This window comes from Tribolium castaneum, chromosome 4 (genome assembly GCF_031307605.1).
Source record: "Tribolium castaneum strain GA2 chromosome 4, icTriCast1.1, whole genome shotgun sequence".
Lineage (NCBI taxonomy): Eukaryota > Metazoa > Arthropoda > Insecta > Coleoptera > Tenebrionidae > Tribolium > Tribolium castaneum.
Window position 1 is genome coordinate 3,967,517 of NC_087397.1, and position 24,602 is coordinate 3,992,118.

The 24,602-nt window shown below is 34.5% G+C and overlaps 6 protein-coding genes and 1 long non-coding RNA gene across 8 annotated transcripts; 4 read left to right on the plus strand and 3 right to left on the minus strand.

Moving 5' to 3' along the window:
- Positions 1–368: 368 nt before the first annotated feature.
- On the minus strand, positions 369–2,397 carry Nag3 (beta-N-acetylglucosaminidase NAG3). The gene is made up of 2 exons (NM_001098827.1): positions 2,276–2,397; positions 369–2,228 (listed from the first exon to the last, which is right to left on the minus strand). Exons 1-2 carry the CDS (start codon positions 2,386–2,388, stop codon positions 593–595), a joined length of 1,749 nt encoding a protein of 582 aa, NP_001092297.1. The 5' UTR covers positions 2,389–2,397; the 3' UTR covers positions 369–592.
- A 47-nt stretch (positions 2,398–2,444) lies between these two features.
- On the plus strand, positions 2,445–4,534 carry LOC135265906 (uncharacterized). Its single transcript, XR_010333766.1, has 2 exons — positions 2,445–2,671; positions 2,726–4,534. It is a non-coding gene; the product is annotated as an uncharacterized LOC135265906 (long non-coding RNA).
- LOC100141555 (regulator of nonsense transcripts 1) lies at positions 3,870–5,980 on the minus strand. Its single transcript, XM_001811548.4, has 2 exons — positions 5,821–5,980; positions 3,870–4,534 (listed from the first exon to the last, which is right to left on the minus strand). The coding sequence occupies exons 1-2, from the start codon at positions 5,845–5,847 to the stop codon at positions 3,962–3,964; spliced, it is 600 nt and encodes a 199-aa protein (XP_001811600.1). The 5' UTR covers positions 5,848–5,980; the 3' UTR covers positions 3,870–3,961.
- A 4,332-nt stretch (positions 5,981–10,312) lies between these two features.
- On the plus strand, positions 10,313–11,182 carry LOC659152 (uncharacterized). The gene is made up of 2 exons (XM_965480.4): positions 10,313–10,461; positions 10,512–11,182. Exons 1-2 carry the CDS (start codon positions 10,450–10,452, stop codon positions 11,088–11,090), a joined length of 591 nt encoding a protein of 196 aa, XP_970573.1. The 5' UTR covers positions 10,313–10,449; the 3' UTR covers positions 11,091–11,182.
- A 1,882-nt stretch (positions 11,183–13,064) lies between these two features.
- Positions 13,065–15,243, minus strand: LOC103315211 (uncharacterized). Of its 2 annotated transcripts, none has more exons than XR_010333847.1 (2): positions 15,045–15,243; positions 13,065–13,924 (listed from the first exon to the last, which is right to left on the minus strand). XR_010333847.1 is itself a non-coding variant. In XM_008203317.3 (2 exons), the coding sequence occupies exons 1-2, from the start codon at positions 14,035–14,037 to the stop codon at positions 13,457–13,459; spliced, it is 477 nt and encodes a 158-aa protein (XP_008201539.1). In that variant the 5' UTR covers positions 14,038–14,544; the 3' UTR covers positions 13,065–13,456. The 2 variants fall into 2 exon arrangements, 1 of the variants encoding a protein (XP_008201539.1); XM_008203317.3 differs by lacking the exon at positions 15,045–15,243 and adding an exon at positions 14,029–14,544.
- A 2,176-nt stretch (positions 15,244–17,419) lies between these two features.
- eff (effete) lies at positions 17,420–20,990 on the plus strand. The gene is made up of 5 exons (XM_965337.5): positions 17,420–17,727; positions 18,206–18,269; positions 18,327–18,358; positions 18,607–18,790; positions 20,350–20,990. Exons 1-5 carry the CDS (start codon positions 17,704–17,706, stop codon positions 20,487–20,489), a joined length of 444 nt encoding a protein of 147 aa, XP_970430.1. The 5' UTR covers positions 17,420–17,703; the 3' UTR covers positions 20,490–20,990.
- Positions 20,991–22,284: 1,294 nt separating this feature from the next.
- On the plus strand, positions 22,285–24,151 carry LOC658921 (uncharacterized). Its single transcript, XM_008203426.3, has 5 exons — positions 22,285–22,453; positions 22,497–23,014; positions 23,061–23,223; positions 23,273–23,560; positions 23,611–24,151. The coding sequence occupies exons 1-5, from the start codon at positions 22,337–22,339 to the stop codon at positions 24,139–24,141; spliced, it is 1,617 nt and encodes a 538-aa protein (XP_008201648.1). The 5' UTR covers positions 22,285–22,336; the 3' UTR covers positions 24,142–24,151.
- The last annotated feature ends 451 nt before the right edge of the window (positions 24,152–24,602 follow it).

The window sequence follows — 24,602 nt, forward strand, 5'->3', positions numbered from 1 at the left end:
ATCAGATTGTTTAGATTGAGCGACATTTCTTGTTTATTTTCGTTGAGTTCCCGACACACTTTTAAAGCAATTTGTCACCATGTTCTCCATTAGTGGAAGTTAATGCATATCCTCCGGTTTTTGTCGGAGTAGATCACAGAACCCGCCATTTGTTTGGCAACAGGACAATGCTCATTAGTGATGGCTTTTCTAGCTTTACTTACCTGACATTAGACGCACAATAGCCAGACTCAATCTTTTACAAAATCTTTTACTTGGCGAATTCTTTTACAGTAGCCGGCTTAAACCGGCCGATGGTTACTATTTCTGACAAGTTGAAAAGGAACCCACGACACGCCTGTTATCCACTTCCAAATAATAAAACATGCTTTTTTCAATAAATAAGTATATTTCGTAAAATTGGTAGTAAAAAATTGCCACAAACACTCCACCCCAATAATAGCCACTTCACCACACACCGAATGTTTTGCTTGTTTATGATGGGCGCACACCACACAGGGCGCTGAGTGCGCTGCGAGTGCTCCAACTTTTGCGGAAACGGAAGGGCCCGCATTGTTTATCTGCCCCGAAGATGAGTTCCCGTGAGACCAGATCAACACTTGCCCGGGTTCTGCGAGCACCACAGCGGCCAAATCGCCGCCGTTCTAATTCCTCGACTCTTGAGTCTATCACTAAACGACACAAGTCTTGTGTAAATATCGTAATCATCCCCAGCTGAAGGGTCGCTCCAGATGCGCTCAGCGAAAGCTGCACTTCGGGGCCAAATCCTAGTTTCCAAAGAATCTGGACCCACTTGCTCCGACCACAGACACACCTCACCGCCCAGCACCAGCTCCTGGTGGCCGTGCTGGACCCATGGCCTATAGTCGTAAAACGTGTGCCATGGGGTGTATGGGTCGCACACCCCACCGTGCATGCTGGGCTTCCATGGGCCGAAACCGCAGTCCAAGTACCAATGGCCCACGGTTGAGTAAATGACACGGTGGCCGTGCGATAGGACACTGCTAGGGTCTCCGAGCCATAATTGCACTGTTACCTTCACGTCTAGTTTCTCAAAATAGGGAGATTCGGTCAAAGGGCTTGACCACATGATTACATGTTCTGGCAGTTCATTGTTATTTGCGTTTTTAAGCCGATCGATCATTTTATTCGTGTATTGGGCCCAAAACAGCTTCATTGCAATTTTATTGGCACTTTTGGTATCTTGCCAACACGTCAAGTTAACTTCGTCAGACCCAAGATGGAACAACTCATTATTGTCAGTTAAATCTAACAAATCGCTGTAAATGTCTTCCAGAACTTGCAAAACCTCGTCGTTGTCGGGGTTTAAATGTCCGTTAAAAATATCACTTTCGCCACAAATCACAAATTTGTTCGCTCCTTCTTGGAGGAAACTCCAACCGGCGTTGACATGACTTGGAGCGTCGACTTCCAGCAACAGTCGCACTCCTCGAACTAGGGAATATTGTAACAAGTCTCTAATATCTTGGGGTGTGTAGATCATATCAGGTCCGTAAGCACCAAACCGAGCCAGTTCTTGCACTTTAGGCAAAACTATAGGGAAGCTAACCGCATCGGTCAGATGCAAATGCAGGACGTTTAATTTAGCCATTGCCATTCCATCAACAACTTTTCGAATTAAATCAACCGGGAAAAAATTGCGGGCGGTGTCAATCATCACTCCCCGATAAGGAAATTTGGGATAATCTCTTATCTCAACACCGTGTAGAATTCGCAGCTCGTTAACCACTTCATCGAACCAAATCAATTGATTTAGTGTTTCCAGCCCATGTCTGGCGCCGAAAAAATTCGCCGCGGAAAGCCGAACAGCGAGGGAATCGCTCTTCAGGACTGTTAGCTCATAACTCTCATTTGTATTCAATTTCAGCTTGTTGGTATTAGGATCAGACAGAATTATATTTATGCTTAATTTAATTCCAGGCGTGGACTGGTTTCCTGGTTTTAAAGATTCAAGGCTTTTTATGAATAAATCGGTAGCATTTTGCAACATAATCTTCACGGGACCTTGAGAAAAGTTGAAAGAAATTTTCGTTTTATCGATAATCGACGATTCGCGATTTGTCAATTTAATATGAACGGGTTTCGGCCAAATTGCCGGTTCGGAGCACAACATGTTACAAGTTGCCAGGGAAGTTTCCTCGTCCTCAACTAGATATTTGACGCATTTTTGGTTTTCGCACTTCCAAGTGTATCGCTGCACCTCAAAGCTATAAAAATAACACTTGGTGTGATGGGATTGGCAATTGGCTCTTACTCATTGTAAAAGTTTGGGAAATTGGTCCGCAAGTATTTGGTTCTGGTGCTTGAGACGTTGTCGGTGTAGCTAAACATTAGCAGAAGGCAACACACCACAAACACTACCAACATTATTGTTGACGAAATATCAAGAATTTTTTTCGATCTGTTGTTCAGTTTGGACATCGCGACAAGTATTTTTACAGGTTGTGGCATTATTTATCGCGATATGATAGATAGCTTTATCGTTTTGTCAACAATTGTATAAAATGCTTCGGTTTGGAGTAATTATCCAAGTCGGTAACAAATTAAGACAAAAGTGGTTGAGAGTGCTCGAAATATTGAAACATTTAAGAGTTCGGCCGTATTATTTGAGAGGGGTTGTCGCGCATTGAAAGTCTTTGATTGTTTGAAGGTAACAAAGCAGCAAATTTATGCGGTATAGATTGAGTAATCGAAGTCTCTATAGTCAATTGTCTGGTGAGAGACACTTGTGTTACCCCTTGTGGGGCAGCTGATACATTAAGTAGTCGCAAAATATTAAATATTCGCACAATAAGTGAGTGGGAAAATAGTGGAAAGCAACTTTTAAATACAATTCCGACTGACAATGCGTAAGAAGGAAGCAATTTTCTTGTGGTTGGTTACACACTCTAATACAGGTATTGGTCGGCAACAACAAATAAAATTTCAAACGGGCTCTAGTGTAACTAAATACACATCAAACAGGCCCGCCAGCGTAATCTTTGCGGCCAAGTCACAATTATCAATTTCGTGTTTAGCAAGATAGAAAAATTTGATTTGTTGGGGTCGCTAAACCGTCGGTTTGACATGGCAAAAACCAAACCGCAGTTTCAACTACAGCACTGTTAAAAACTTGGCTTGCCCGAGGCGCGAAGGGACCGAAAGCTGGATAAATTCACAAGCCATTCAACAGTCAGTTATTCAATAGATAATCCCGACCAGATCATACTCCCTGCTTTGGCCCTTGGCCAGATTTACGAGGGTCTTCGAAATTATTACACCGGGAAAATTAAAAGAGTGCACTGATTTTTGTGTCAACACCTCCAGGCCCTCACCAAAATTCGCCATCCACTCAATTCAGACATTTTCGTGCTCTCAAACGGCCAGTCTAATGAACGGTTTTAGTGACATCCTGGATAATGTATGGCTTAATAATGCAGTGTTGAAAAGGCAGGTCACTTTGTACCAAACTTCATTATTTGATCCTGTCATTGGCGGTTCTCTCACCGAGAGATTTCAACAGGACTCGGGTCACGTTAGCCAGAGCTTGGCACTGATTTCAAAGAGATTTTTAGGTGGTAAGGGGGTGAGATAGCACAGCTGTGTGTCCTAAGCCGGCTATTGAGTCTATGTGTGCATATGTCAGCCCGGTTTTGCGGACGGCGTATGCTATGAATGCATTGTTATGCGATTTGTTGCGATTTCATTCCTATTTATTTTGTAAATAATGCGAATGGATGGCATTTAGCTAAACGTTGATGTCACGGTTTTTGTACGACTTGGACCAGACCTTGGGCGTCTCAAGATAAACCAACAAATACAATTTGCTTCAAGTTTTTTTATATGGGATTTGAGATTAAGAACAACTGTTACTTTCAGTATCGAATTTATTAATACATTATGGCTTCAAAATTTGTACAAAAGTTTGCTGTAAACGATCGCGTAATAAAAAATCGCTCATTTAGTTGTAATCCTCGTAGACCTCGTTGTGTGTGGCATAGGGTGGCCGAGTCCTGCGCTGAGGATAATTTTCGACCGCGCTGTACTGGGAGCTGTACAGCGGTCTGGAGGCTGGTCTGGTTTGGGGTCTAGTTTGGGGCACGTATTTGGGTTCCACATACTGAGGCTGTGGGGCTTCCTGGTACTGGGGCTGTCTGTAGGCTTCGTAATCCTGTTGGTGTCGCTCATAGGACTTGGGGGTCGGTTGGTACTGTTTTTGGGGTTGGGGCTGGTACTTTTGGGGTTCGTATTGGCCATTGTCTGTCGGTTCATTATCGTAGGTGTAGCCCGGGGCCACTCTCGATCCCGCATTGTAATTGTAGTTAACTTTCAATCCCGTGGGGTCCGTGTACGAAAATCTGCCATGGATGACTCCGTTCGAGTCACCTTTGGCTGCATGGGCTATGCCATCCTCGGTGCGGTAGAGAAAACCAAAAGTACCATCGACTTTGGGAAGGTCGCGGCTGTCTTGGAGAATTGTGGGGTTAAATGACTGAGCTGCAACGAGGTGGAGAAACAATGCACTGACGAAGGCCTAAAAATTAGAAAGAAATTTATACGGAATTGCACGCAAGGTCGTTGTTGCTAAATAATGCAACGAATTGGTTGTTACCGACGTCCCCAGAGATTTTGCATTTTCGCTCGGAAAAATAATCAATCAGTCCAAGGATGAAATTGGACAGTCAGCGGCAATTGAATTAAAATCTACTCTATATTAAATGATAACAAATTGTTTCAAGGCTAAAGACTGGTTTTTTATTTAATAAATAAGCCGCTCGCGAGGGCAATAAAAGCAAATTTTCAACCATTTATTCACTTCCCTATTTTTTCAATTGAATTCCGAACGCTAATTACATTTGTCTAATACAACAAATTACTCGGACTGATTTTTTCAGACTAATTATAGCCATTCCAAGAACGGTAAGTGAAGCTTTATCAAATGCAAATTTAAAACAATTAAATTAAGAAAGTATTGTTTCAATGAATATAAAATCACTGCATACAATTGCATAATGCACTTTTGAAATATTTAAATGAAATAATTACTTATACACGTTAAAAATGAAAGTCTCTGATTTTTATTCTGGAAAAACGTGCGATGCAAATAAATACTTGCGTGAAATGATGTAAGCAATTACTTTGTTACTTCCCAGCGTGGTGTGTAATAAATTATTGATATTATTTCACGTACTGTTAATGAATGGAAATAACCTTAAGATTAATTATGCAAAAATGTATAATTGCCCGAATTAAATCAATTTTTACGACTTTCATTATCTTAAAAGCTGGAAATATTTTACACTGATTTGGTTAAGAGTGGCTTAAGGCTGCGGAATACATTAGTTTTCGTCACATTACATGGTGTCGGGGCTAAATACTACTAAATACCATCTTCGGCAAACTCAAAAATTTGCAAAATTAATTACTGTCGTAATGTAAACTAAAATATGTAAATACAAATAGTTTTTACAAGTAATATTAAATTTGCAAGTGCTCTAATAATTTAAAAAACTTAAACTAAAAAAGTTTAAAAAATAATTTAAAATACGTATTTCCTAGAAATTTTAATATTTACTGTGTGTTTGACGATGATCCTCATGAAACATTGATACACCACCAAAATAAATACTTTTGGTCGCAGAATTTTTGGGAAATTATAAAAAAATATCGAGTGGTTTATCTTCGTGTTAGTGTTGGTTAAAATATTTGTCATTCCAAAATAAAGTGTTTTCATATTTTGCACAAAATATAAAAATTTTAATTTATTTTTGGTCACTGCTTATTCGGACACCAACCAGCTAGAAGTCACAAGTCACTTACAAGAAAACACTTCTGGTAGAAAACCATGTTGAACACTATCACTTTCGCAACTGTTCAGCGTCTTCTTCGCCCGATGAGCGTTGACATGCGAAATAATAAGACAAAATGCATACTCCATGTTTATATATCAGTAAACGGCACGCCTAACTCAATGCTGACTGGTTCGTAAGAAAAACATTCCTGCATGTGTATTTACTATAGCAGCATACGTTTATTAACGTTAACATTCACGCCAGGTACTTAATTAAAACATTTTACGACATGTTTTATGAGTTCACTTTACCGGGGTAGGAATTACTCTATTGGGTGATAATGAAATTCCATTATTTGAATTTTATTTCGTAAGAATGAAAAAATGTGAAAATGACTATAAGTGGTAAAGTATGGGTAGGTTATGGTAGTTGGTAATGCTCGTATCTCATTTCTTGGTGTATCTAATGCAAGCAAGCTGTACACATTAATCATAGACCCATATAATATGTTATCCATTCAAATTGCTGAGTTATTACTGTCGTAACCGAAGTGGTGGTTATTAATTATGAAGTGCGGAAAATTGTTTTGTAGGTGTTCCGTTACTCACGATTTGAAATATATTTTTTAATTATCAATTAAATTTTTAATTTTAGCACAAAAGCAAGAAAATAAAAATTTGAATCACTTATATCTCTCTACAATTCGCAATTTCATTTGTATTAAGCCCTGTACCTATCTATCTAATATGATATTTGAAAACAAATCATAAATTAAAACCCAACCCACTATCTTGATCTCTAATGATCATTAAATTTGATTGACCGGAACGAAATATAGGTACTTAGATACCTAACAATAAATAATAATATTAAATTGTGTTTTACTTGCATTCATAATTTTAGTTATTTATCGAAGCAAAAGATCCTCTTTTAAACATAATTCAGTTTATTTCATTTAAAAATCTCAATATCTTAGTTAATGCGTATATAATAAAATTAAGACCTTATAGAAAATTTCACTAAGCCGAAGCTGATTTGGTCAACTAAAATAGACTATATAGTCTAAAAAATGTAAACCTCACAGCATAATAGATACACGATACACGATATTATTTGTAATTGTATAGTTAATAGTAGGAATTTTTAGATTTCTGTAGCAAATTATAAGTGAAGAAATAGCATGGCCATTTACGAGTGTAACAACTCAAGAAAATAACTACAGAAAATTTTAGATTTGCATAATATTTTCTTTCTGAGCAACACATTAGCAATATTTTATTTGTAATTGGCATACCTCGTAAAGGTATGTAGATAATGTATTTTTTATGTAAACTCAAAAACCTAAATGTATTTACCATTAATAATTATTATCCATATAATGACTAAACCAATTAATCTTATTATAAGTAATAAACATGTTAGGTGCAATAGCTAGGTAAAAATAAATTTTTTTAACAGAAGGGTGCCTAATTAACGCCAACAAATAAACAGTAGCTCTGTGACAATAGGTACTCTCAATGAGTACAAATTAATCTACTGGTCAAATATCGGATAGATAAAAAATCTACAAAATAGACAAATAGATTTTTTAAATTTGTCATTTGCAAGCATTCATAATAATTGAATGAGAACTAGAAAATTAATGTTTAATTTCAAGTTATTTAACGCGATAGATAAAATTATGTGCATACATTAAATATTTTTACTATAATTATTAGCTGTTAAGTCATTTATAGAACACAATAACTACAACATTCTACATGTAATAAATTGCTTATACTTATGACTGGCTCGATTCAATGCAATGACGGACAATAGAATAGAGCAAATAGACACTTTAGTTTAGTAGGTAGATATTTCGTTCTAATTTCAATCTACGGTTCTAAAACGTAAAAGTAACCTTACTTAGCAAATACTTTTTCCTATATTATTATGATTAAATTCTCAATCACCTTGCAGTCTGATTCAAACTCACATTTATAATTAATCACCCAAATTTGACTACGGTAATATATCATTAACACATAATTAAGATTTTTCAGATTTACTTATATTTATAATTATTCTAACACAAGTTAAGCAATATTTAAAGTTACATGCCTGTTTTCTGTTATTTACTAAATTAATAAAAATATAAAATTATTGTAGGTAAAAGATTACTTATTAGTCGCTAGTTTTATGAACGATTGAGTTTAATAAATGTAACGTGAGTAAGTTTGTAATACTACAATGATATTATATTATTATAATATCAGTGTCAAAACACAAGACACAAGACATAAAAAAATCATTAAGCCCTTGAGGTAATAAATAACAATGACTTATTAAAACCTAATAATTGATAATCTGCGAAATCTTTTCGGAAGAAAAATTCTCTAATTAGGTGACAGAATAATTATTCAAATATTGTATCAAAATGAAAAAATAACAAATACGTACTAGGATAAATAAAAAAAGATTTCAACGATTTTGCAAGTTTCTAAAATTTATAACTTTTAGGCAAACATAAAATTAGGTGGGTAGGTATAACAATAAATTAGATACAAATTTAGGTAAATGTTTCAACAACAAAGTATGTATGAATGTATTAAAATTTGATATAAAATATAGCAAAAATTTGTTTAAATACTATATAAAATAATAGGTTTCATATTTGTATTAATTTAATTCATAAATCATTCATTTTGAATCGGTAGCTATTGTTATTTCATTATTTCACAAACAGATAACCAGCTATGCAACCTCGCATACTGACTACTGTATTAAAAGCTGCATAGACAAAAACTGGTTTCAAAATTTCCTCTAACTGAAACAATTTTTAAAGGTAGATTATGCGATTTTGAACATAATTTTTAAAAAAAATTGATATACTAGGTTATAAGTAACATACAAGTCATTAGTTTTCAAATAAAAGGCAAGAAAAAAAATTAAAAACTCTTCTTTTCCTTTTTGGAAAAAAGGTGTTCCGCATTTGTCATTATTTTTTAAATATAAATTAATTCAGAAGTAGTAAAATGTTACGTATTTGTGTGGTATGACAAAAATTAGAATAATGGTTGACGCAAATGAAAATCATTTACGAAACACTACATAGACATTGTCTCTTTCAAAATCTAGCATTTAAAGCCAAAAACGAAACGTAACATTACTAAAGATCTCATTTAAATTATTTACACTCTTTTATTGTACGCCCATTATTTAAAATAAAGAGAATAGTAAATGCCAAGCGTGTTTGCAAAAGTTTTGGTGCATTTACAAAAAATATGGAAAAAAATTACCTTCAAAAACCAACCTGAACAAACCGTGAGATATATTTGATTTTTACAACATATGACACTAATTGAACAAACATTTATTCCACTATTTCTGTCACACAATAAACGCAATATTTGTGTGCGTGTGCTCACCTTTAACCTCCAGTCAAGCCCCCAGTAATCATTTTTCTAAATTCTTCTTTAAATATCTTATCGCTACGTATTCAATTAGAGACATAAAAATTTTAATTACAATTATTTACAACACAATAAATTCACTTCATTCGAGTATTTCGTGTAATGCCAAGAAAATAATACAGTAATTTTGCATAAATCATTTGCAAACTGGTGTAATAAAATTTTCAGAATGCTCATCTTCCATTTATTCTAAGAAACAACACGTTTTCTGAACTTCTATTTTCCGATTCGACGACTCGTGTGCACTTTATTATTTTCGTGAAATGCCAATAAATTACATCAAACAATAATAAAGACGAAGCTGCATTTAGATATCGCGCTATTATTACCGAAGCAACAAAATTCTAAGTGTAACATTTGTTATTTACACTACACCGAGTGCAGAAACATAAATTTCTGTGCAGATGAGAGCATCACGACATCGAGTTCAATCGTGACCCGATTATATAAGCGCATCCCGATCTTATCGTTACTTAAACGCAATAATAGTCACGTATTTTTCGCGCAAACAGGGCCGAATTGACTATTCCTGCTGGGCGTGATCGCCCGGATTCTGGGCCACCGGATTACCTTCCTGTTTGCTGACCCTCAACCAGGTCAATAGACTGTTCACCGGAACCTGCTGATGCGAGTTCGCATATTTCTTGCGTAAACACAGCGAGAAATTGTTATTTTTCGTCAGAACAACTGACATTTCAACAAGGTTCATGCAACAAGAGTGTGACGCTATGCTCGCTCCAAGCCTGAAGAGTTGCAAATGCCCTCAAACTTTAGGAAGTCCGCGCCAGGAGTGATCTAATTAGCACATATTTCACATGCGGTCGCGTGAAATTAATCAATTCTGGCGCAATCATTTCAGTGACGAAAGTTTGGAAAATGAGGCCGAAGACTTTGGGACTTTGGAAAAATTTTGATTAGCCCAAGCCATTTTTTTGATGTCATTAAGATTAAAACGTGCATGATTTGCATGCAAATGGTGGATGAGTGGGTTTAACTGATCGTTTCAAAGTTTGGGCTTTGACTTCATCTCTCCGAATCTCGGAATCGCGCGGTGGCATCTAAATATGAACAAAGCTCAGTTCTTCACAGGGAGTGTTCCAGGGTCGCACTTACCAAGGTTGTATGGCAGTATAAAACCTAACAGAGCGCCGTGAGAGGGCAGTAGTCGTAGTTTGCCTCTTTGGTAGACCATCAGTTCCACTATCATGAACAGAATAGTGAGTATCAAAAATTTGGGTGGACCCTAAGTGTTTTTCCAAAATTTTAGTTCGTCTTTGCTGCTTTTGTGGGCGCTGTTTTCGGACAGGGCTACCATGGGGACCCCCAAACTGCGGCTATCCTGAACGAACAGAGGTACCTGAGTGGTGATGGTAAATTCGGGGCCCAGTACTCCCAAGAGGATGGGGTGCAGTTCAAGGAGGAGAGTGACGCTGATGGCACCCGTCGGGGGACCTACTCCTACGTGGACCCCAACGGCCAAAGACACACCGTGAGCTACACTGCTGGCAAGCACGGCTTCCAAGCCACTGGGGATGGCATCCCCCAACCCTTACCGACGACCTTACCCGTGGCCCCCCAGCCCCAGTACACCCCCCTTCCCCAGTACAACCCCCCGGAGTACCGCGACCAGTACCAGCCCCAGTACAGGCCGCAGCCCCAGTACCAGCCCCAGCCCCAGTACCAACCCCAACCCCAGTACAACCCCCAGCAGTACCAAGCCCAGCCACAATACAGGCCCCAGCCCGTCTACACGACGACTCCAGCCCCTCACAGATTTTACCCTCCTGGAAAACTGTCGCTTAATAGGTCGCCAGATGGCTTCAGTTATAGTTTCCAGAAGGCTTAAGTCGTAGTTAGGGATCATTGTCGCGTAGCTTAGGTTCACAAGTGTCCATTAATGTATTATATTCATAATAAAATTTTTATTTAAATGTTGAATATTGTTTGCTTGGCAACGAGACAAAGAAATGAAAGTGCAGTAAAGTAGCCTTGAAGGTACCTGCTCTTGTTAAAGTTGGATTTGCATCATAAGGTTAAATATATGGGCTGGTTCCGGATTTACGAGAGTCTAGACGGAAATGCCGAAAATGAACACTTAATTATTTCTCAAGCAAAATTATGCCGGATCTTGCGACAATAATTTCGTCCCAGATTGGGAAATTAAAAAATTGCACACTGCTAATAGTGTTTGGTATTTATTTCCGTTTTTTTCCCCAACATTCTCTTGCCCACCTTATCTAATCAATCTAAATATAATACAGTCACTAAAGGTTAAAAGGATTTTTATTCAAAATACTGAGAATGTAACCTTTAAAAATCGAAATGATCTTGAACCTGAAATAAGAGTACGGCAGTAAGGTGTGGTTCCTCTTAAAATACAGTTTTAAGAACAAGTTTATTTCAATGTGAAATGACATACGTGGTGTTTTGCCATTGCCAAAACAGTAATGTGTTTGATACGAGAATTACCTTTTTTGTTTAAATTAATTAGCCATTTTGAGAAATTTCGTATACAAATCTTATTTAAAAAAAGATGGAGAATCATCCGCACACAGAGTCGATTTAAAAACCACTTTATTTTCAAGGGCTAAAAGTATTTTATTTTATTTTTAACACTTGTTTTTGATGGAAAATAAAAAGCAAACAGCACCAAATTTTATTCAGTTTTCAGAATTTTTTTCTGAATTAAATAAAGCAGCGATCGCATTTTATAAGGCTTTTCTCTATACATCCCGAGTGGATGTAGCAACTGTAACAACTGACTGAAATTTCAGTAATTTTAGAACGTCGTAACTGTTTTTTTACAAAATTAACAGAAAAAGTAGTCTAAATAAATTGATAATAAATATTATTTATTTATTTACTATCTCAAAAATAATATTCTTGTAATAAAAATAAACTACTTTTTCTGTTAATTTTGTAAAAAAACTTACGACGTTCTAGAAAAATAAATAAAATAAAGTATTATATTTTTATTACAAGAATATTTTACAGATAATAAATAAATAAATACTTATTATTTATTTATTTATTTATTATCTTAAAAATAATATTCTTGTAATAAAAATAGAGTACTTTTTCTGTTAATTTTGTGAAAAAAAAAATCATTTATGCAAAGATCACTATCATTGATCACTTTGATCAGTTTGCTGCTAAATTTTATAGTTTAATTTTGTTATATTATCGCCATCTGTAAATTGGTAGATATAACATTAATAATGTGCAAGGTAGAAAAACGGTTACTTTCGTAACTTTTGCAGAAAATTCCTATAAATATGCACTAGGTAAAGGGATATTATACAGTTATCGTTATGGTTTTATTTGTTATTTAAATAATAAGTTGTAGTTTTGGGCTATTATATATGAATGCATATTAAAAAATGTATTATAATAAAAATTATAAAATACATAACACCTACAATACAATATGAAAAAACACAAATTATTTAATAAAGTTTAGTTGTTTCAAAATATTTACTTAAATTTGGACTGTGAATATTGAAAATACTAAAATTTACATAGACTAGCTCTTTTTATTTATTTTGAGTATACATTATTTTCACATAAAGTCTTTGTTACCTTTACCTTATTGATCTATATAAAGGATGCTTGTGTCTTAAGTCTTATGATTTCTTGGCTTTTTTTAATATTCTGGCTCTGACTTGTTTGTAGACAATTTTTAAAGATCTTCAATTGTAAAAAATAGGAAATTAATTTTTAAGGGCATCACAATTTTTTTCTTCCAAATTTTTTTAAGACAAATTTTTCCTGACTTCCACCGTGAAACAAAAATTAATTGACAATAAAAAAGTGGTCTGACAAAGTTTAAATGTCGTTTATTTTTTGTGACAATATTGTAATTTAATAAATAAAGTATAAAAAGTATAGAATTTTCAATGATACAACAACTGTTAAGCAATTTAAGCTATCACCTATTTTATTTTAGTCTACTGCGTACGAATAAATAATGACACGCTTTATACAATTAAATTATGGGCAACATACAATATACATTTAAAGAAATAACACACAAAAAAATGCAACATGTAATAAATATTTAAAACAAATAACTGATAGATAATACTCTACGTAACATTTAGGAGATAGTTTGGTACACAAAACTAAACCTGAAATTGTAGGTACAAAAATCGGAGCCTTAACAGATCTACTTTGAGGTGGAAAGGCATATCTAGTCTAATGTAGTGTTTACTTTCAAAGTGCATAACCGTATTTGTAACTTTTTGCGCCTCGTTCCATTTTGAAGCTGACGTACCCTTTCGGTTCGCCTGCAGCTTCCCTAATTTCGCCCTTCAACGTCGTCGTTGTAATTGCATTCTCTGCCTTTTCCGCTTCCTTCGCTTCCTCTTCCAACGCTTTCATGTAATTCCGAAACTGGCCGGGCGTCTCGGCAGGTTGTTGTACTGTGTTCGGTGTGAACAGGTCGACAGAATGCAGAGCAGGTGCCAGGAGTGGATTTCCTGCTTCATGAAAACCAACACCAGTCGGAATTCCACTGCTACCTGCAAGCGGCAGGATTTCAGGAGTTCGGCTGAAGCTGAAAGCGTCTCCCGAATCGCCGTAAATAATCTCGTGCTGATAATAGGCGACAGGTAAATATTGGGCCGAAATGATGGAAATTGCCAGGAATATTGCTAAAATTATCATTTGGGACGTGGGTACCTGAAAGTTGATTCCGATTAAGTTTATTATATAATGCGGTAAATTAATTTTGAGAAAAGGATCACTTGCAATTTTAATTTTGACCGCTTTTCGCACTGAGTTACCTTGATCATAATTTATGTAACATGTAATTTACATTTTTCCTATTTTTCACGTAAATACGTTTATGTAGGTAAACGGCAATCACACTTACTTCTGGTCGAGAATTGAGAAAGATGGAGATACAGTTTATCAATATTGAATAATACAGTTTTATTAACGTAAATTATTGCAGCTGCAATGTGACGGTTAATTCCAATAATTAAAGCAATTAAAATAATTTTGTTACTTTTTGAAACACTATTTCTGGAACGGTTGGAAAAACAATGTACCGGTAACTCTGCCCAACAATAACAATTTTTACGTTTTCTATTTTAAATGCAATTTTGAATGTTTTTTCTGGGCAGTTTTTGAGTATTTTTGTTAGCGCTTTTCTGTCAAAAAAAAATGTCGACACTCAATGGTTTCCATGTACTGTCTTATGAAGAGTAGTTCAAAAATTGAAAGCCGTTTTTTTATCAGTTTTTTCAAGTCCATTTGAAAAATTTGTAAGTGAGTTGTAAATATTTTATATTTCTGAAAAAATTATTTTAAATAATTGTCACCTAAATTATATAAATTTTTATTTTAAAAGCACCTGAAAATTTGGGTGGAAGAAGGGAATACATGTAAGTGGCAGAGTGCGTTCTCTTCTTTTTTCTAAATACTAACATTTTAAATAAAAAAAATATTTTTTTCCGAACAGTAGTTACGAACTTAAATTGGAAAAATGGTCAGACCCAAAAAATTACAAAATTAACATTACAAATAAAATGAAAGTTTTGTGTTAATGCTCATCGGGAAATTTGTTTAAACTATTAAACTATTCACTGTTGTAACCAATTTTTTTTCAATTTGGTTTAAAATAGCGTTTGCCAAACCAGAATAATGAATACAGTTTGTGTAATAAGAATTTAATTTGAATGCAGTTAAATGCAGCTCTTAAACAATCATCATTCTCATGTTTTCACCAAATACACATGCACACACGACACTCAAACACAATTCGCAAGCAGCACATGTCTGAAGTAAAAGTACTAACCATGGTGTTTTGGGTACAAGACTCTTACCCAAGCCGATCGACAAGAAACTGAATGAAATAAGAAGTTGTGGGAGAGACAGGCACCCCTACTTTGTTTTACTGTTAAAACATTGGAATATCATGACAAGTTCATGGAAAAGTGCAATTCATTGTTGATAAAAGCCAAGCCTGTTGTAAGAATAAAAAGTTGTATGTAATTTGAAAAATGTGATTAAATTTCGTGAAATTTATGGATTCGGTGGAATTTTTATGAATGTTACTTAAGAAAAATTTCAATTGCAAAAATTGCATTTAGAATTTAAAAATTGGGTTAATTGACTGTGTTACGTCTTGAAGTAAATAGGTCGATAAAACAGAGTGAACAAAATAAACTTCCGTATAATTTTTACCACAAAAAAATTGAATTGTGTTACACCTACATATCACCACAATTTGAAAATGGTTCTGAAAGGTATCACGAATCTGTTCGAAGGTTAGATAACAAACCAATTATTAACTACAATCTTTGGTTCAATACATTTTCAAAAATATTACACCACTATTGTTCTAATAGTTCCTGCAGCCAAATTACCTATTAATTAAAGAGAAAATTACAAAACAGTAGAGTTTTCAATGTCGTTTGATGAAAATATTGGGTCTATTGCCTTTCACTTAATTATGCGAACGATTAGCAAAGCGTAAATTTCTCATCTTTTTTGAATCATTTTAATCAAGTTTGGAAAAACAGTAAATTAGAATTAATTTTGCATAACCAGGAAAAATCAGTGTCAAGTTTTTAATCTTGAACTTGCGCACACGCAGTTATTATTTTATATTTTAAAAAGTGATTGCAAAAATAACGATACTTACCTACGAATTTTACAGTTATGAAAATGTTTCTTAAAACAGGATTTAAAATGTTAAAAGTCGACGTTTCCCAAAACTGATATACTTTTAATTATGTAATAAATTATGGAATATTTGTGGAGGTATATCTATTTAGAAATTATTAGGAGTCGGGTTTATAAAATCAAAGATTTAACTAACTTTAGTTGCAAAACTCTCTACATACTACCTAGTTTCCAATAATAAAATAACACATATTTTATTCTCTTTAATGTTTATTCGTGTTGCACAATTATTGCTAGGCATACAAACAAATAAATAAATATTTATAAACAAAAAATTCAATAATTAGAGCAGTTTTTTTCCATCAATAAAAGATATTTACCAATCTTATTGCAATAATGATTAATTGCACAAAACCTTACGATCTCCAAATTTATTCATATTTGGTGAGGACCACATATTTCATTTGCTATTGACAAGGTCACTTATACGTGAAAAACGTGGGAAAGGTGTGTCTGGTAAAATGGTGGTGTGTCTCTATGACGTATAAATCTTTAAAAAGAAGCGAAAGTAAGGCAGTCATGCGTTATGTAAAATATTTGTAATAGTCGTAGTCTCGGAGGCTGTCTGAAATAATGATGAGAATCTGGTTCATCGAGAGAATAAGAAGTAGTTGTTTTATCTAAATCGGAAAGGAAAGCTCTAATCATTACATTCGTGATGAGAATTAGATATGTACATCTATTTATTACAAATAACTATTTTATAAAAAAAAATAGTTTAACAAGATCCAAGGCAGACGAATTTGACTGATCAAAATTTGCATTTTTGTTTAAAGTTTAGGTACAATTTAGATCACAATCTAGGACTTATTTATTAGATATAAACCAAATAATTACTAATCCTTATATTTTTTATGCTACATTGAATTTAGGAGGGAGGGTCCAGGGGACGAATGCTACATTTTTGAGAAAAAATACAATGGTAATTTTTTTTTTAATTGTTTATTGTTTTTGAAAGTACACTTCTTTATCTTTCTAATAAAAAAAATAAATATTACACCTAACAAAAATGTACTGTAAGGCTTTATCTTGTTGTTCTTTCTTTATGTTGTAGGACATTTGTTTTGCATATATTTTTTAAAATAATTAGCATAGAAAGATAATAATAATAATAATATATAAAATAATGCAGGATAAAGATAAATAAGGTTTTTTTGTGTAATTCTCAATAATTTTTGTAGCTACAAAATGTGAGCAACAAATAAACTTAAATTTGAGACACCTTTTTTACATTATTGCTTAGAACGTAGTAGTTCTATAATAAAATTATAGAAACTGATCTTTGGCTGTTCCACTTATGGAAATGAAGAATTTACAAAAAACTTAAAAAATTTGATTGTATTATGTGTTGCATAAAAAAAGTTTTAACGCCATCTCTTTTTTTCATAGCGTAATTTTGCGAATTGCTGTCATAACGTAGCGGATCTGTAATGAGTTCACGGAATTGGGAGCTGTTTTACCGACATGACTAAGTCGCCACGGAAGTGATCAGTCATCTTTTCTGGAACCTAAAGTTGATCCCCGTACTCTGTATCAAAAAGACAAAGTGTTTCAATAACTGATATATTTTCGGGTAATTACTTAGGTCAAGTCGCGAGTAGCTCGTGGTGTTTAAACGCGTAAAAAATCATCGGAAGTCTCCATTTGACCTACGTGGTGTCTGTGAGTTTTGAAGGAGGCCATCTTTGCAATCTCCTATCAGAGGTCCTTGGCTCGAGGTTTCATTGTCTGGTGAAAAGCCAGTATTTATTACACATACACTCCGTCAAATGGCTTTAAAACGAATTAATAAGGTATGTTAAAGTTCGCAGTGAAAGTGATGTTCGCATGTGGCCGCAGATCGTCCCGTTAAAATTGTTTTTGTGGCAGTTAAACGCCCTTAACGATTTTGTGATCCGATAATGTGAATCGCGTTAATCCTGTTATGACCCGAGTTTTTCAACTTGTGCACGCCGTTTTCGGCGCTAGAAAAGCGTGTGAGGGGCTTTTGGCAGGTCGTGACAGAGTTTGACCATTTTCCTCGTACACCTTATCAAATGGCACAAAAAATGCCGGATGTAACGTAACGATTGTCAAACCCGATCGAGACCTGTTTTTCGCTCGGTTTTTCCCTCAGAAACATGCGTTTCTCTCATTGAGGCTAATTTTAAGTGCATAGGTTGGTCTTTCATGCTTCTAACCTCACCATATTAGGGCCCCGACTTTCAGGTGTCTATTATTAACCCGATACCTGTTCAAGTGGATTCTTGCTCAACTTTTCTTGTCTTTCAGGAACTACAAGACCTCGGCAGAGATCCTCCCGCACAATGTTCAGCAGGACCTGTTGGAGATGATTGTAAGTCTGATTAATTTCGCAAAAAGTTGATTCTAAACCACGTTGTGTTTATTACAGTATTTCACTGGCAAGCCACAATTATGGGACCAGTAAGTTTACTTTTTATCTTATTTTTTCCGAAAATCAAGATCGTACATAACGGTACTGATGCTATTAATAGACTTTTAATTTATTTATCCAATAACCTTATGCAAACACTGAAACTTATTGATTTGAGTTTTCTATTCAAAAATGAGTCAACTAGTCCCGGTGTTTCATATTCATAATCACAAATAGCATTGAGTCGTTTTATGGCTTCGGAAGTAATGCTCCAAGTGTGAATTATTTTTCTTTGCAGCCTGATAGTCCATACCAAGGAGGAGTATTCTTTTTAACAATTCATTTCCCAACAGACTATCCGTTCAAACCGCCTAAAGTTGCGTTTACTACAAGAATTTATCATCCAAACATAAACAGTAATGGTAGCATTTGTCTTGATATACTACGTTCGCAGTGGTCACCAGCACTTACAATTTCAAAAGGTATGTTAATTTTTAGTTTTTCAACTTGAAACTTTCAAAAATGATTGTGGATGCCAGTGAATTAAGTTTCACATGTTAAGCAATAAGGAGGTATTACTTAGACATCTTGCAAATCAGTGTTTTTGTTTATTGGTGTTAGCAATTAGACTTTATATGCAATTATGTAACAAAAACACTTTCCAATACTTGTGTCATTTTTTATATAATTAATAATGTATGCCACATGTGCATGCATAAGGTCGTTGCATCTGATTATCAAGTGGCGCCAACTTGTGGGGTTTCGATCAATTCTTCTACAAGTTATTAATTAATAGAATTTTTATCAAGTAGATGACCACATGTTATTTAGGTCATTGTTTATTAATACGATTTCAAAGGATGTTATTTGTTTACAGTTTTTCTGTTCACTTTTTTCACTGCTTCATTTAGTTTGTCTCCAGATAATTTTAAAATTTACGATAAGTCACATACACGTTACATTTTTTTATTTTAACATTCATTAAAGTCTTTGGTTTTGCTTTATTTCATTTAAAAACTTAATTCCATTAAAACATCAAAACTAGTTGTTTACAATCGTTACAAATTTATAAAGGATCATCAAACTTTTTACCTTATAAAAAGCATTTTTAAAATTTTTGTTATTGTTTTGGTAACGGTCTATTTAGTTTTTATTGTTCAAATAAGTAATAAAATAATGAGTAACGCTATAGTCAATATTAGCAGCAAAGCGTTACTATTATCGTAAACTTGGGTGTAATTTATAATAATAATTTTAATAATAAAATATTTGTTTATATTTTTGTCCAGATTTACCTTCACACAATAAATCCTGTGGTGATTAATAAATTATTATTTATACAGCACTGTAGTGCAATAAATTTACTTTTAACGTTGTTTGCGACTTGACATTTGTAACCTTTGTGCGATATCCTTAGGTGGATAACAGTTTTCTTGATTATGTTTTATATGTGCTATGTATGTATAATTTATTTTTGTTTTATGAGGTGTTACGATTTTTTCATTTACTAATACTACATTTTTAAATGATCTTGCATTAAACTAGATTTGATTTTACATGTAGACGGTGTCTCCAGTCTTACGGCCGGAGCAAAAATAAATATTTCTAGTTAAATCAAAAAATTATTTCGTAGCCTAAACGATAGAAAATTTGATGCTTTATTTCTTTCAAGTTGGCAACTGCAAAAATAGAGTTAAGCTATTGGTTTGAGTAATTAAAAAGAGGGGATAATAACCACTTTACTCGTATTATTTTATTTTAAATTTGCAGTTCTCTTTTCAGAATTGTTTTGCCGATTGTGAAATTTGACACATTTAGTGAGAATTTAATATGAAACAAGCATAAGAATTGAGTCATAATTGTTATGGATAAAGTGTTTAGCTGCTCTGCAATTGTTATTGTTTTTAATATGTATTAGAGCAAACACGTTTATTGTATTTTTCTTGAGTTGAGTTTTTGCGTGGGAGTTAAGTGCCGATTGCGTTTTTATGTCAATTGATTGTTGGAGGTGATGAATGAGTAATTGGTGTTTTTGTTCCAGTACTCTTATCAATCTGCTCACTTTTGTGTGACCCAAATCCAGATGATCCATTAGTACCAGAAATCGCTAGGATATATAAAACTGACCGGGAAAAGTACAACGAGCTAGCGCGCGAGTGGACTCGCAAATATGCTATGTGATGCCCCGGCCCCCAAACCCCACACTTCACACTTTAGATAAAAACAACTTATTTAATTGCAACACTCGGAGGGGATAAGCCAGCGTCGATTATTTCTGTCAAGTTGTATATTTGCTTTGGACTGTGCTCCCTCCGCCACTTACTACCACAGTATCCATTGGGGTTTAAAGTGTTCAAAAATCATTTATAATCTACATTAAATTTGAAATTACTTTGTTTGAATTGAATATATTGTGGTTGTAAGAAGTCAAGTGTTGGGTTGCGTTTTTCTTTCCCACTTGCACCCGACTTCCTTGCTGGAGTAGTGAAAGTGCGTGTTGCTTGTTTGTTTGATATAAACACTTGGCAGGCATTTTTAGTACTTGATGATTTCAACGTCGGGTCCCGGATTTTCTATCCAGCGTATGGATGACACTCATATACTAATATAATTGTTAGATAAATTAATATGTAGGTTTTGTGGTTCAACTAGGTGTATTGTAATAAATGATTTTTTTCTCTACATTCTATACATGTTTCAAGTTTTTAATATTCTAGATCTCAGATGTCTAGTTCTATTCGGCTAAATTTTAAAGGTAAGGCGACTCTTATCGAATGCGTGACGTTTAGTTTACACTGAAGTTGACCAATGAGCAAACAGAGCATTCACAATTCTGGCATCTGATCGTTATTTTTGAAAACAAAGTGGCCGTTTTGTTTGCTCGATTACACTCTAGAGCAAGTCCCCAACACTTCTAAAGTTCAGACAAATCGTAGAAAACCGATCTTGGCAAAATTTCTCAGATAGAATAAGTATAACGTAATTTATTTCACTCAGATGTGGACACTTGTTTATTTGCAGTTATGACTGTACTATTTAAACCATGTAAAACTTTTTATACATAAATATAATGTGTAAAATAACGAATGTAATAAATACGAGATTGCTTCCTGTCCCTCGTGAAATCTGATTTCCGGGACCCCCACGCAGGGTTGTCTCCTCCCTTATTTTTATTGAGACACATTATTCTCATTAAATTATTCAGTGTATGATACCAATTAATTATTGCATAGGAAGGATTTGTTACATAATATATATTTTTTCTCCGCAATTATCAGGAAATTAAAATAAAATACAGTTAAATCTGTTGTTTTTTATTGGTGTTGTATGTTGGTGGTTTTACTGAAAGTGAGAGTGGCGAAATTTTGCAATTTTTAAATTATTTTTGTTTACCGTTTTGTTTTGGTTTGTGTGGAAATAAAACATTGTAAACTGGAACATCATTTTTTATTCGGTCAAATACCGACATCTTGACGCGCTCAAACTTCTAAAATTAAAATGTTTTCAGGAGAGTAATGATTTGAGCAAATATTGATGCACACTCAGTTACGTGCTACTTGACGTTGAGCGATTTTTAAAAATAATTGTTGCAAGACAACGCTTGAATCTATTTCTAATTTTGAGCTCGATAATATCTGACTCCGGTATACCGTTAGAGATACAGTTAACAACTATTTCAGCTGTCCTCAAGCTGTAAAAGAGAATATTTATTTATTTCACTGATACCAAGAAATAATTGCAAAGAAATTATTTTATTAATGATTGTTTCAGCTTCTGTAATTCATCACTGTCATTTCTAAAATATTAAAATGTTATCGTATCACGTTATGTTACAAAAAAATGAGAAAAATGTTTTTTATATTTGCAATTTTAGACTTTTGACTCGTTACTTGCCAATTATTTTATAAATGATGAGCATCAGTTATTTATTTACTCTGAATTCCGTATTGTTATCAGTAGATTGTGCAAGACACAGTCCTATCTCTTATAAAATTACTTGAACAGTCCATTTCAAAACTACATCAAACATGGATGTACAAATAATATTAGAAGGTCCCCCATTTCCACCCAATTATCACATGAAACAAAGTTTGGGTCAATTTTTCTTTGATTCCGCCTCAAAATTCAAAGACCGAATATGCCAGGTAAGTAAGCGTTTTTTATTAAATTACCTCACAAACTATTCAGATCGACGCCAAAACCGAAAAAAGTGAAACGTTCTTAACAGTTAAACAAAAAAGTGTTCGAGTCGCTTTGGAGATGCAGAAACGAGGAATAACATCAAAGGATGTGATTGTTACTTGCTCTGCGCTAACTTTAGAGACCCCAGTCCCCATCCTTGCTTCTTTTTACCTCGGTGCTAAAGTGGCAAACTCAGACCCGACTTTATCAGTCGCACAAACGGCTCACATGCTATCACTTGTATCCCCAACAATGATTTTCGTCCAAGAAAGCTCACTCACTCTGATTGAAGAAAGCTTGCAACAAGCCAAGCTTCAAGCACAGATTGTGGTTTTTGGGACGTGTGACAAGTATCCAACATTTTCCGATTTCAACCAAGCGAAGGAAAACGAAGAGATGTTTTATCCAGCCTCTGTCGATATTCACGACACTGGTCTGATGTTCTTCAGCAGCGGCACAACAGGGCTTCCCAAAGCGATCTGTCACAGTCATTTCAGTTTCTTAAACCTTGCTTACTGTTTTTGGTACAACACGAACAAGTCAAAAATTATTTTACAAAGATAATTGCAGTGAATCGGGGCTTAAGGTTGACACGACTCTTTCTTACACTACTTTTTACTGGATATCGGGGCTTATGATGTTGACTTCTTCGTTTTTAAAAGGCGGACAGCGAATTGTTTGCACCAAGGTGCCCGAAGCCAAAGACGTTTTTGAAATTATTCAAAAATATAAAGTAGGTGGTTTGAAACTTAATGTACCCACACATAGTTTTTATTATTTAGGTAACTTGTCTGTTTTTGGCTCCGGTTTTAACATACCCACTCACAGATTACGCAAACAGCGGCAATTTTGATACTTCTTCGCTGCATTCTATTCTTACCGGTGGTACCCCAATAAGCGAACAACAAATGACCAAACTTTACGCCACTTTTAAGCACACTTGCATTGTATTTGCGTACGGTATGACGGAAGTTGGCATGGTTGGAATGTTTAATCCAGTAACTGATAAAGTTCTAATGACTAAGAAATTAACTTCTTCTGGAAAAGTGGCAATGGGGGTCTCACTGAAGGCACGAACGACCGTACCAGTCATTGTAACGTTTGACCAAACTAATTTTAGCTAGTGGATGTTGAAACCAATAAAACCTTGGGCCCGAACCAGAAAGGCGAATTTCTGGTTAAATCCCCTTGCATGATGAAGGGCTATTACAAAGCCGATTGTTCCGACATTTTCGACGAAGACGGTTTCCTAAAGACGGGAGATGTTGGTTATTACGACCAAGACGGGTGTCTTTACATTGTAGAAAGACGCAAAGAAATGTTTAAATATCTGTCCTGGCACATTGTTCCATCGGCTATCGAAAATGTTTTGCTTGAACATCCCGAAATAAAAGAGGCTGCAGTTTTCGGAATGCCGATAAATGAAGAAATGGGGGACGCACCTGCGGCTTGTGTGGTCTTGCAAAATGGGAGTAAAGTCACTGTGCAAGAAATTGCAGATTTTGTCGCTAGCAAGGTTTCAGACAGGGAGAAATTAAGAGGAGGTGTCTTCATAGTGCAAGAACTGCCCAGGACACCGAGTGGCAAATTGAAAAGGCGAGACGTTAAAAATTACGTTTTAAGTTTAAATAGGGGAACAAATAAACAATAATACTTCAGAAGTTTGTGTTTCTTTATCATAAAAACTAACATGTTTTGCCAGGTAATTGAATACTGATGTTTTATGAAAAAATAAGTGATCTTGTCGCTGATTATTGATTCTCGTTCAATATTTTTATCACTGTCAACACGTTTATCGGAGTATGAGACAAGCAATTAAATTTATAAAATATGTCTTATTAATTTTTATTAAAATTTGATGAAGCACAACAGCCGTTCATAAATTTTCCTCAATTAAATCCAGAATGGTTGGAATTATTAATTTTTTCCTAATTCAATTAGCAACACCCGCCGTACTATTTGTGGAATCATGTCAATTGGTAATAAATATCTTATTGTTAAATTTCGCCTTAGATATGTCTAATTTGGTAAATACTATTTTGCGACAAGTGTATAATAGACGCACACGTTGCAATAACAAACAAATTCGTGAAAATATGCATTTTTTCAGTT

What these genes read in the sequence shown, in the direction of transcription:
- Nag3 (NM_001098827.1), bottom strand. Translation starts at nt 2,388, where the DNA reads ATGTTGGTAGTGTTTGTGGTGTGTTGCCTTCTGCTAATGTTTAGCTAC. An exon ending in TTCCCAAACTTTTACAATGA is followed by an intron (nt 2,229 to 2,275) that starts GTAAGAGCCAAT and finishes TTATTTTTATAG; the next exon opens with CTTTGAGGTGCAGCGATACA.
- LOC100141555 (XM_001811548.4), bottom strand. Translation starts at nt 5,847, where the DNA reads ATGGTTTTCTACCAGAAGTGTTTTCTT. An exon ending in TCTACCAGAAGTGTTTTCTT is followed by an intron (nt 4,535 to 5,820) that starts GTAAGTGACTTG and finishes TCTAATTTTTAG; the next exon opens with GCCTTCGTCAGTGCATTGTT.
- LOC658921 (XM_008203426.3), top strand. Translation starts at nt 22,337, where the DNA reads ATGGATGTACAAATAATATTAGAAGGTCCCCCATTTCCACCCAATTAT. An exon ending in TCAAAGACCGAATATGCCAG is followed by an intron (nt 22,454 to 22,496) that starts GTAAGTAAGCGT and finishes CAAACTATTCAG; the next exon opens with ATCGACGCCAAAACCGAAAA. An exon ending in AACCTTGCTTACTGTTTTTG is followed by an intron (nt 23,015 to 23,060) that starts GTACAACACGAA and finishes AGATAATTGCAG; the next exon opens with TGAATCGGGGCTTAAGGTTG.
- eff (XM_965337.5), top strand. Translation starts at nt 17,704, where the DNA reads ATGGCTTTAAAACGAATTAATAAG. An exon ending in CTTTAAAACGAATTAATAAG is followed by an intron (nt 17,728 to 18,205) that starts GTATGTTAAAGT and finishes CTTGTCTTTCAG; the next exon opens with GAACTACAAGACCTCGGCAG. An exon ending in AGCACTTACAATTTCAAAAG is followed by an intron (nt 18,791 to 20,349) that starts GTATGTTAATTT and finishes TTTTTGTTCCAG; the next exon opens with TACTCTTATCAATCTGCTCA.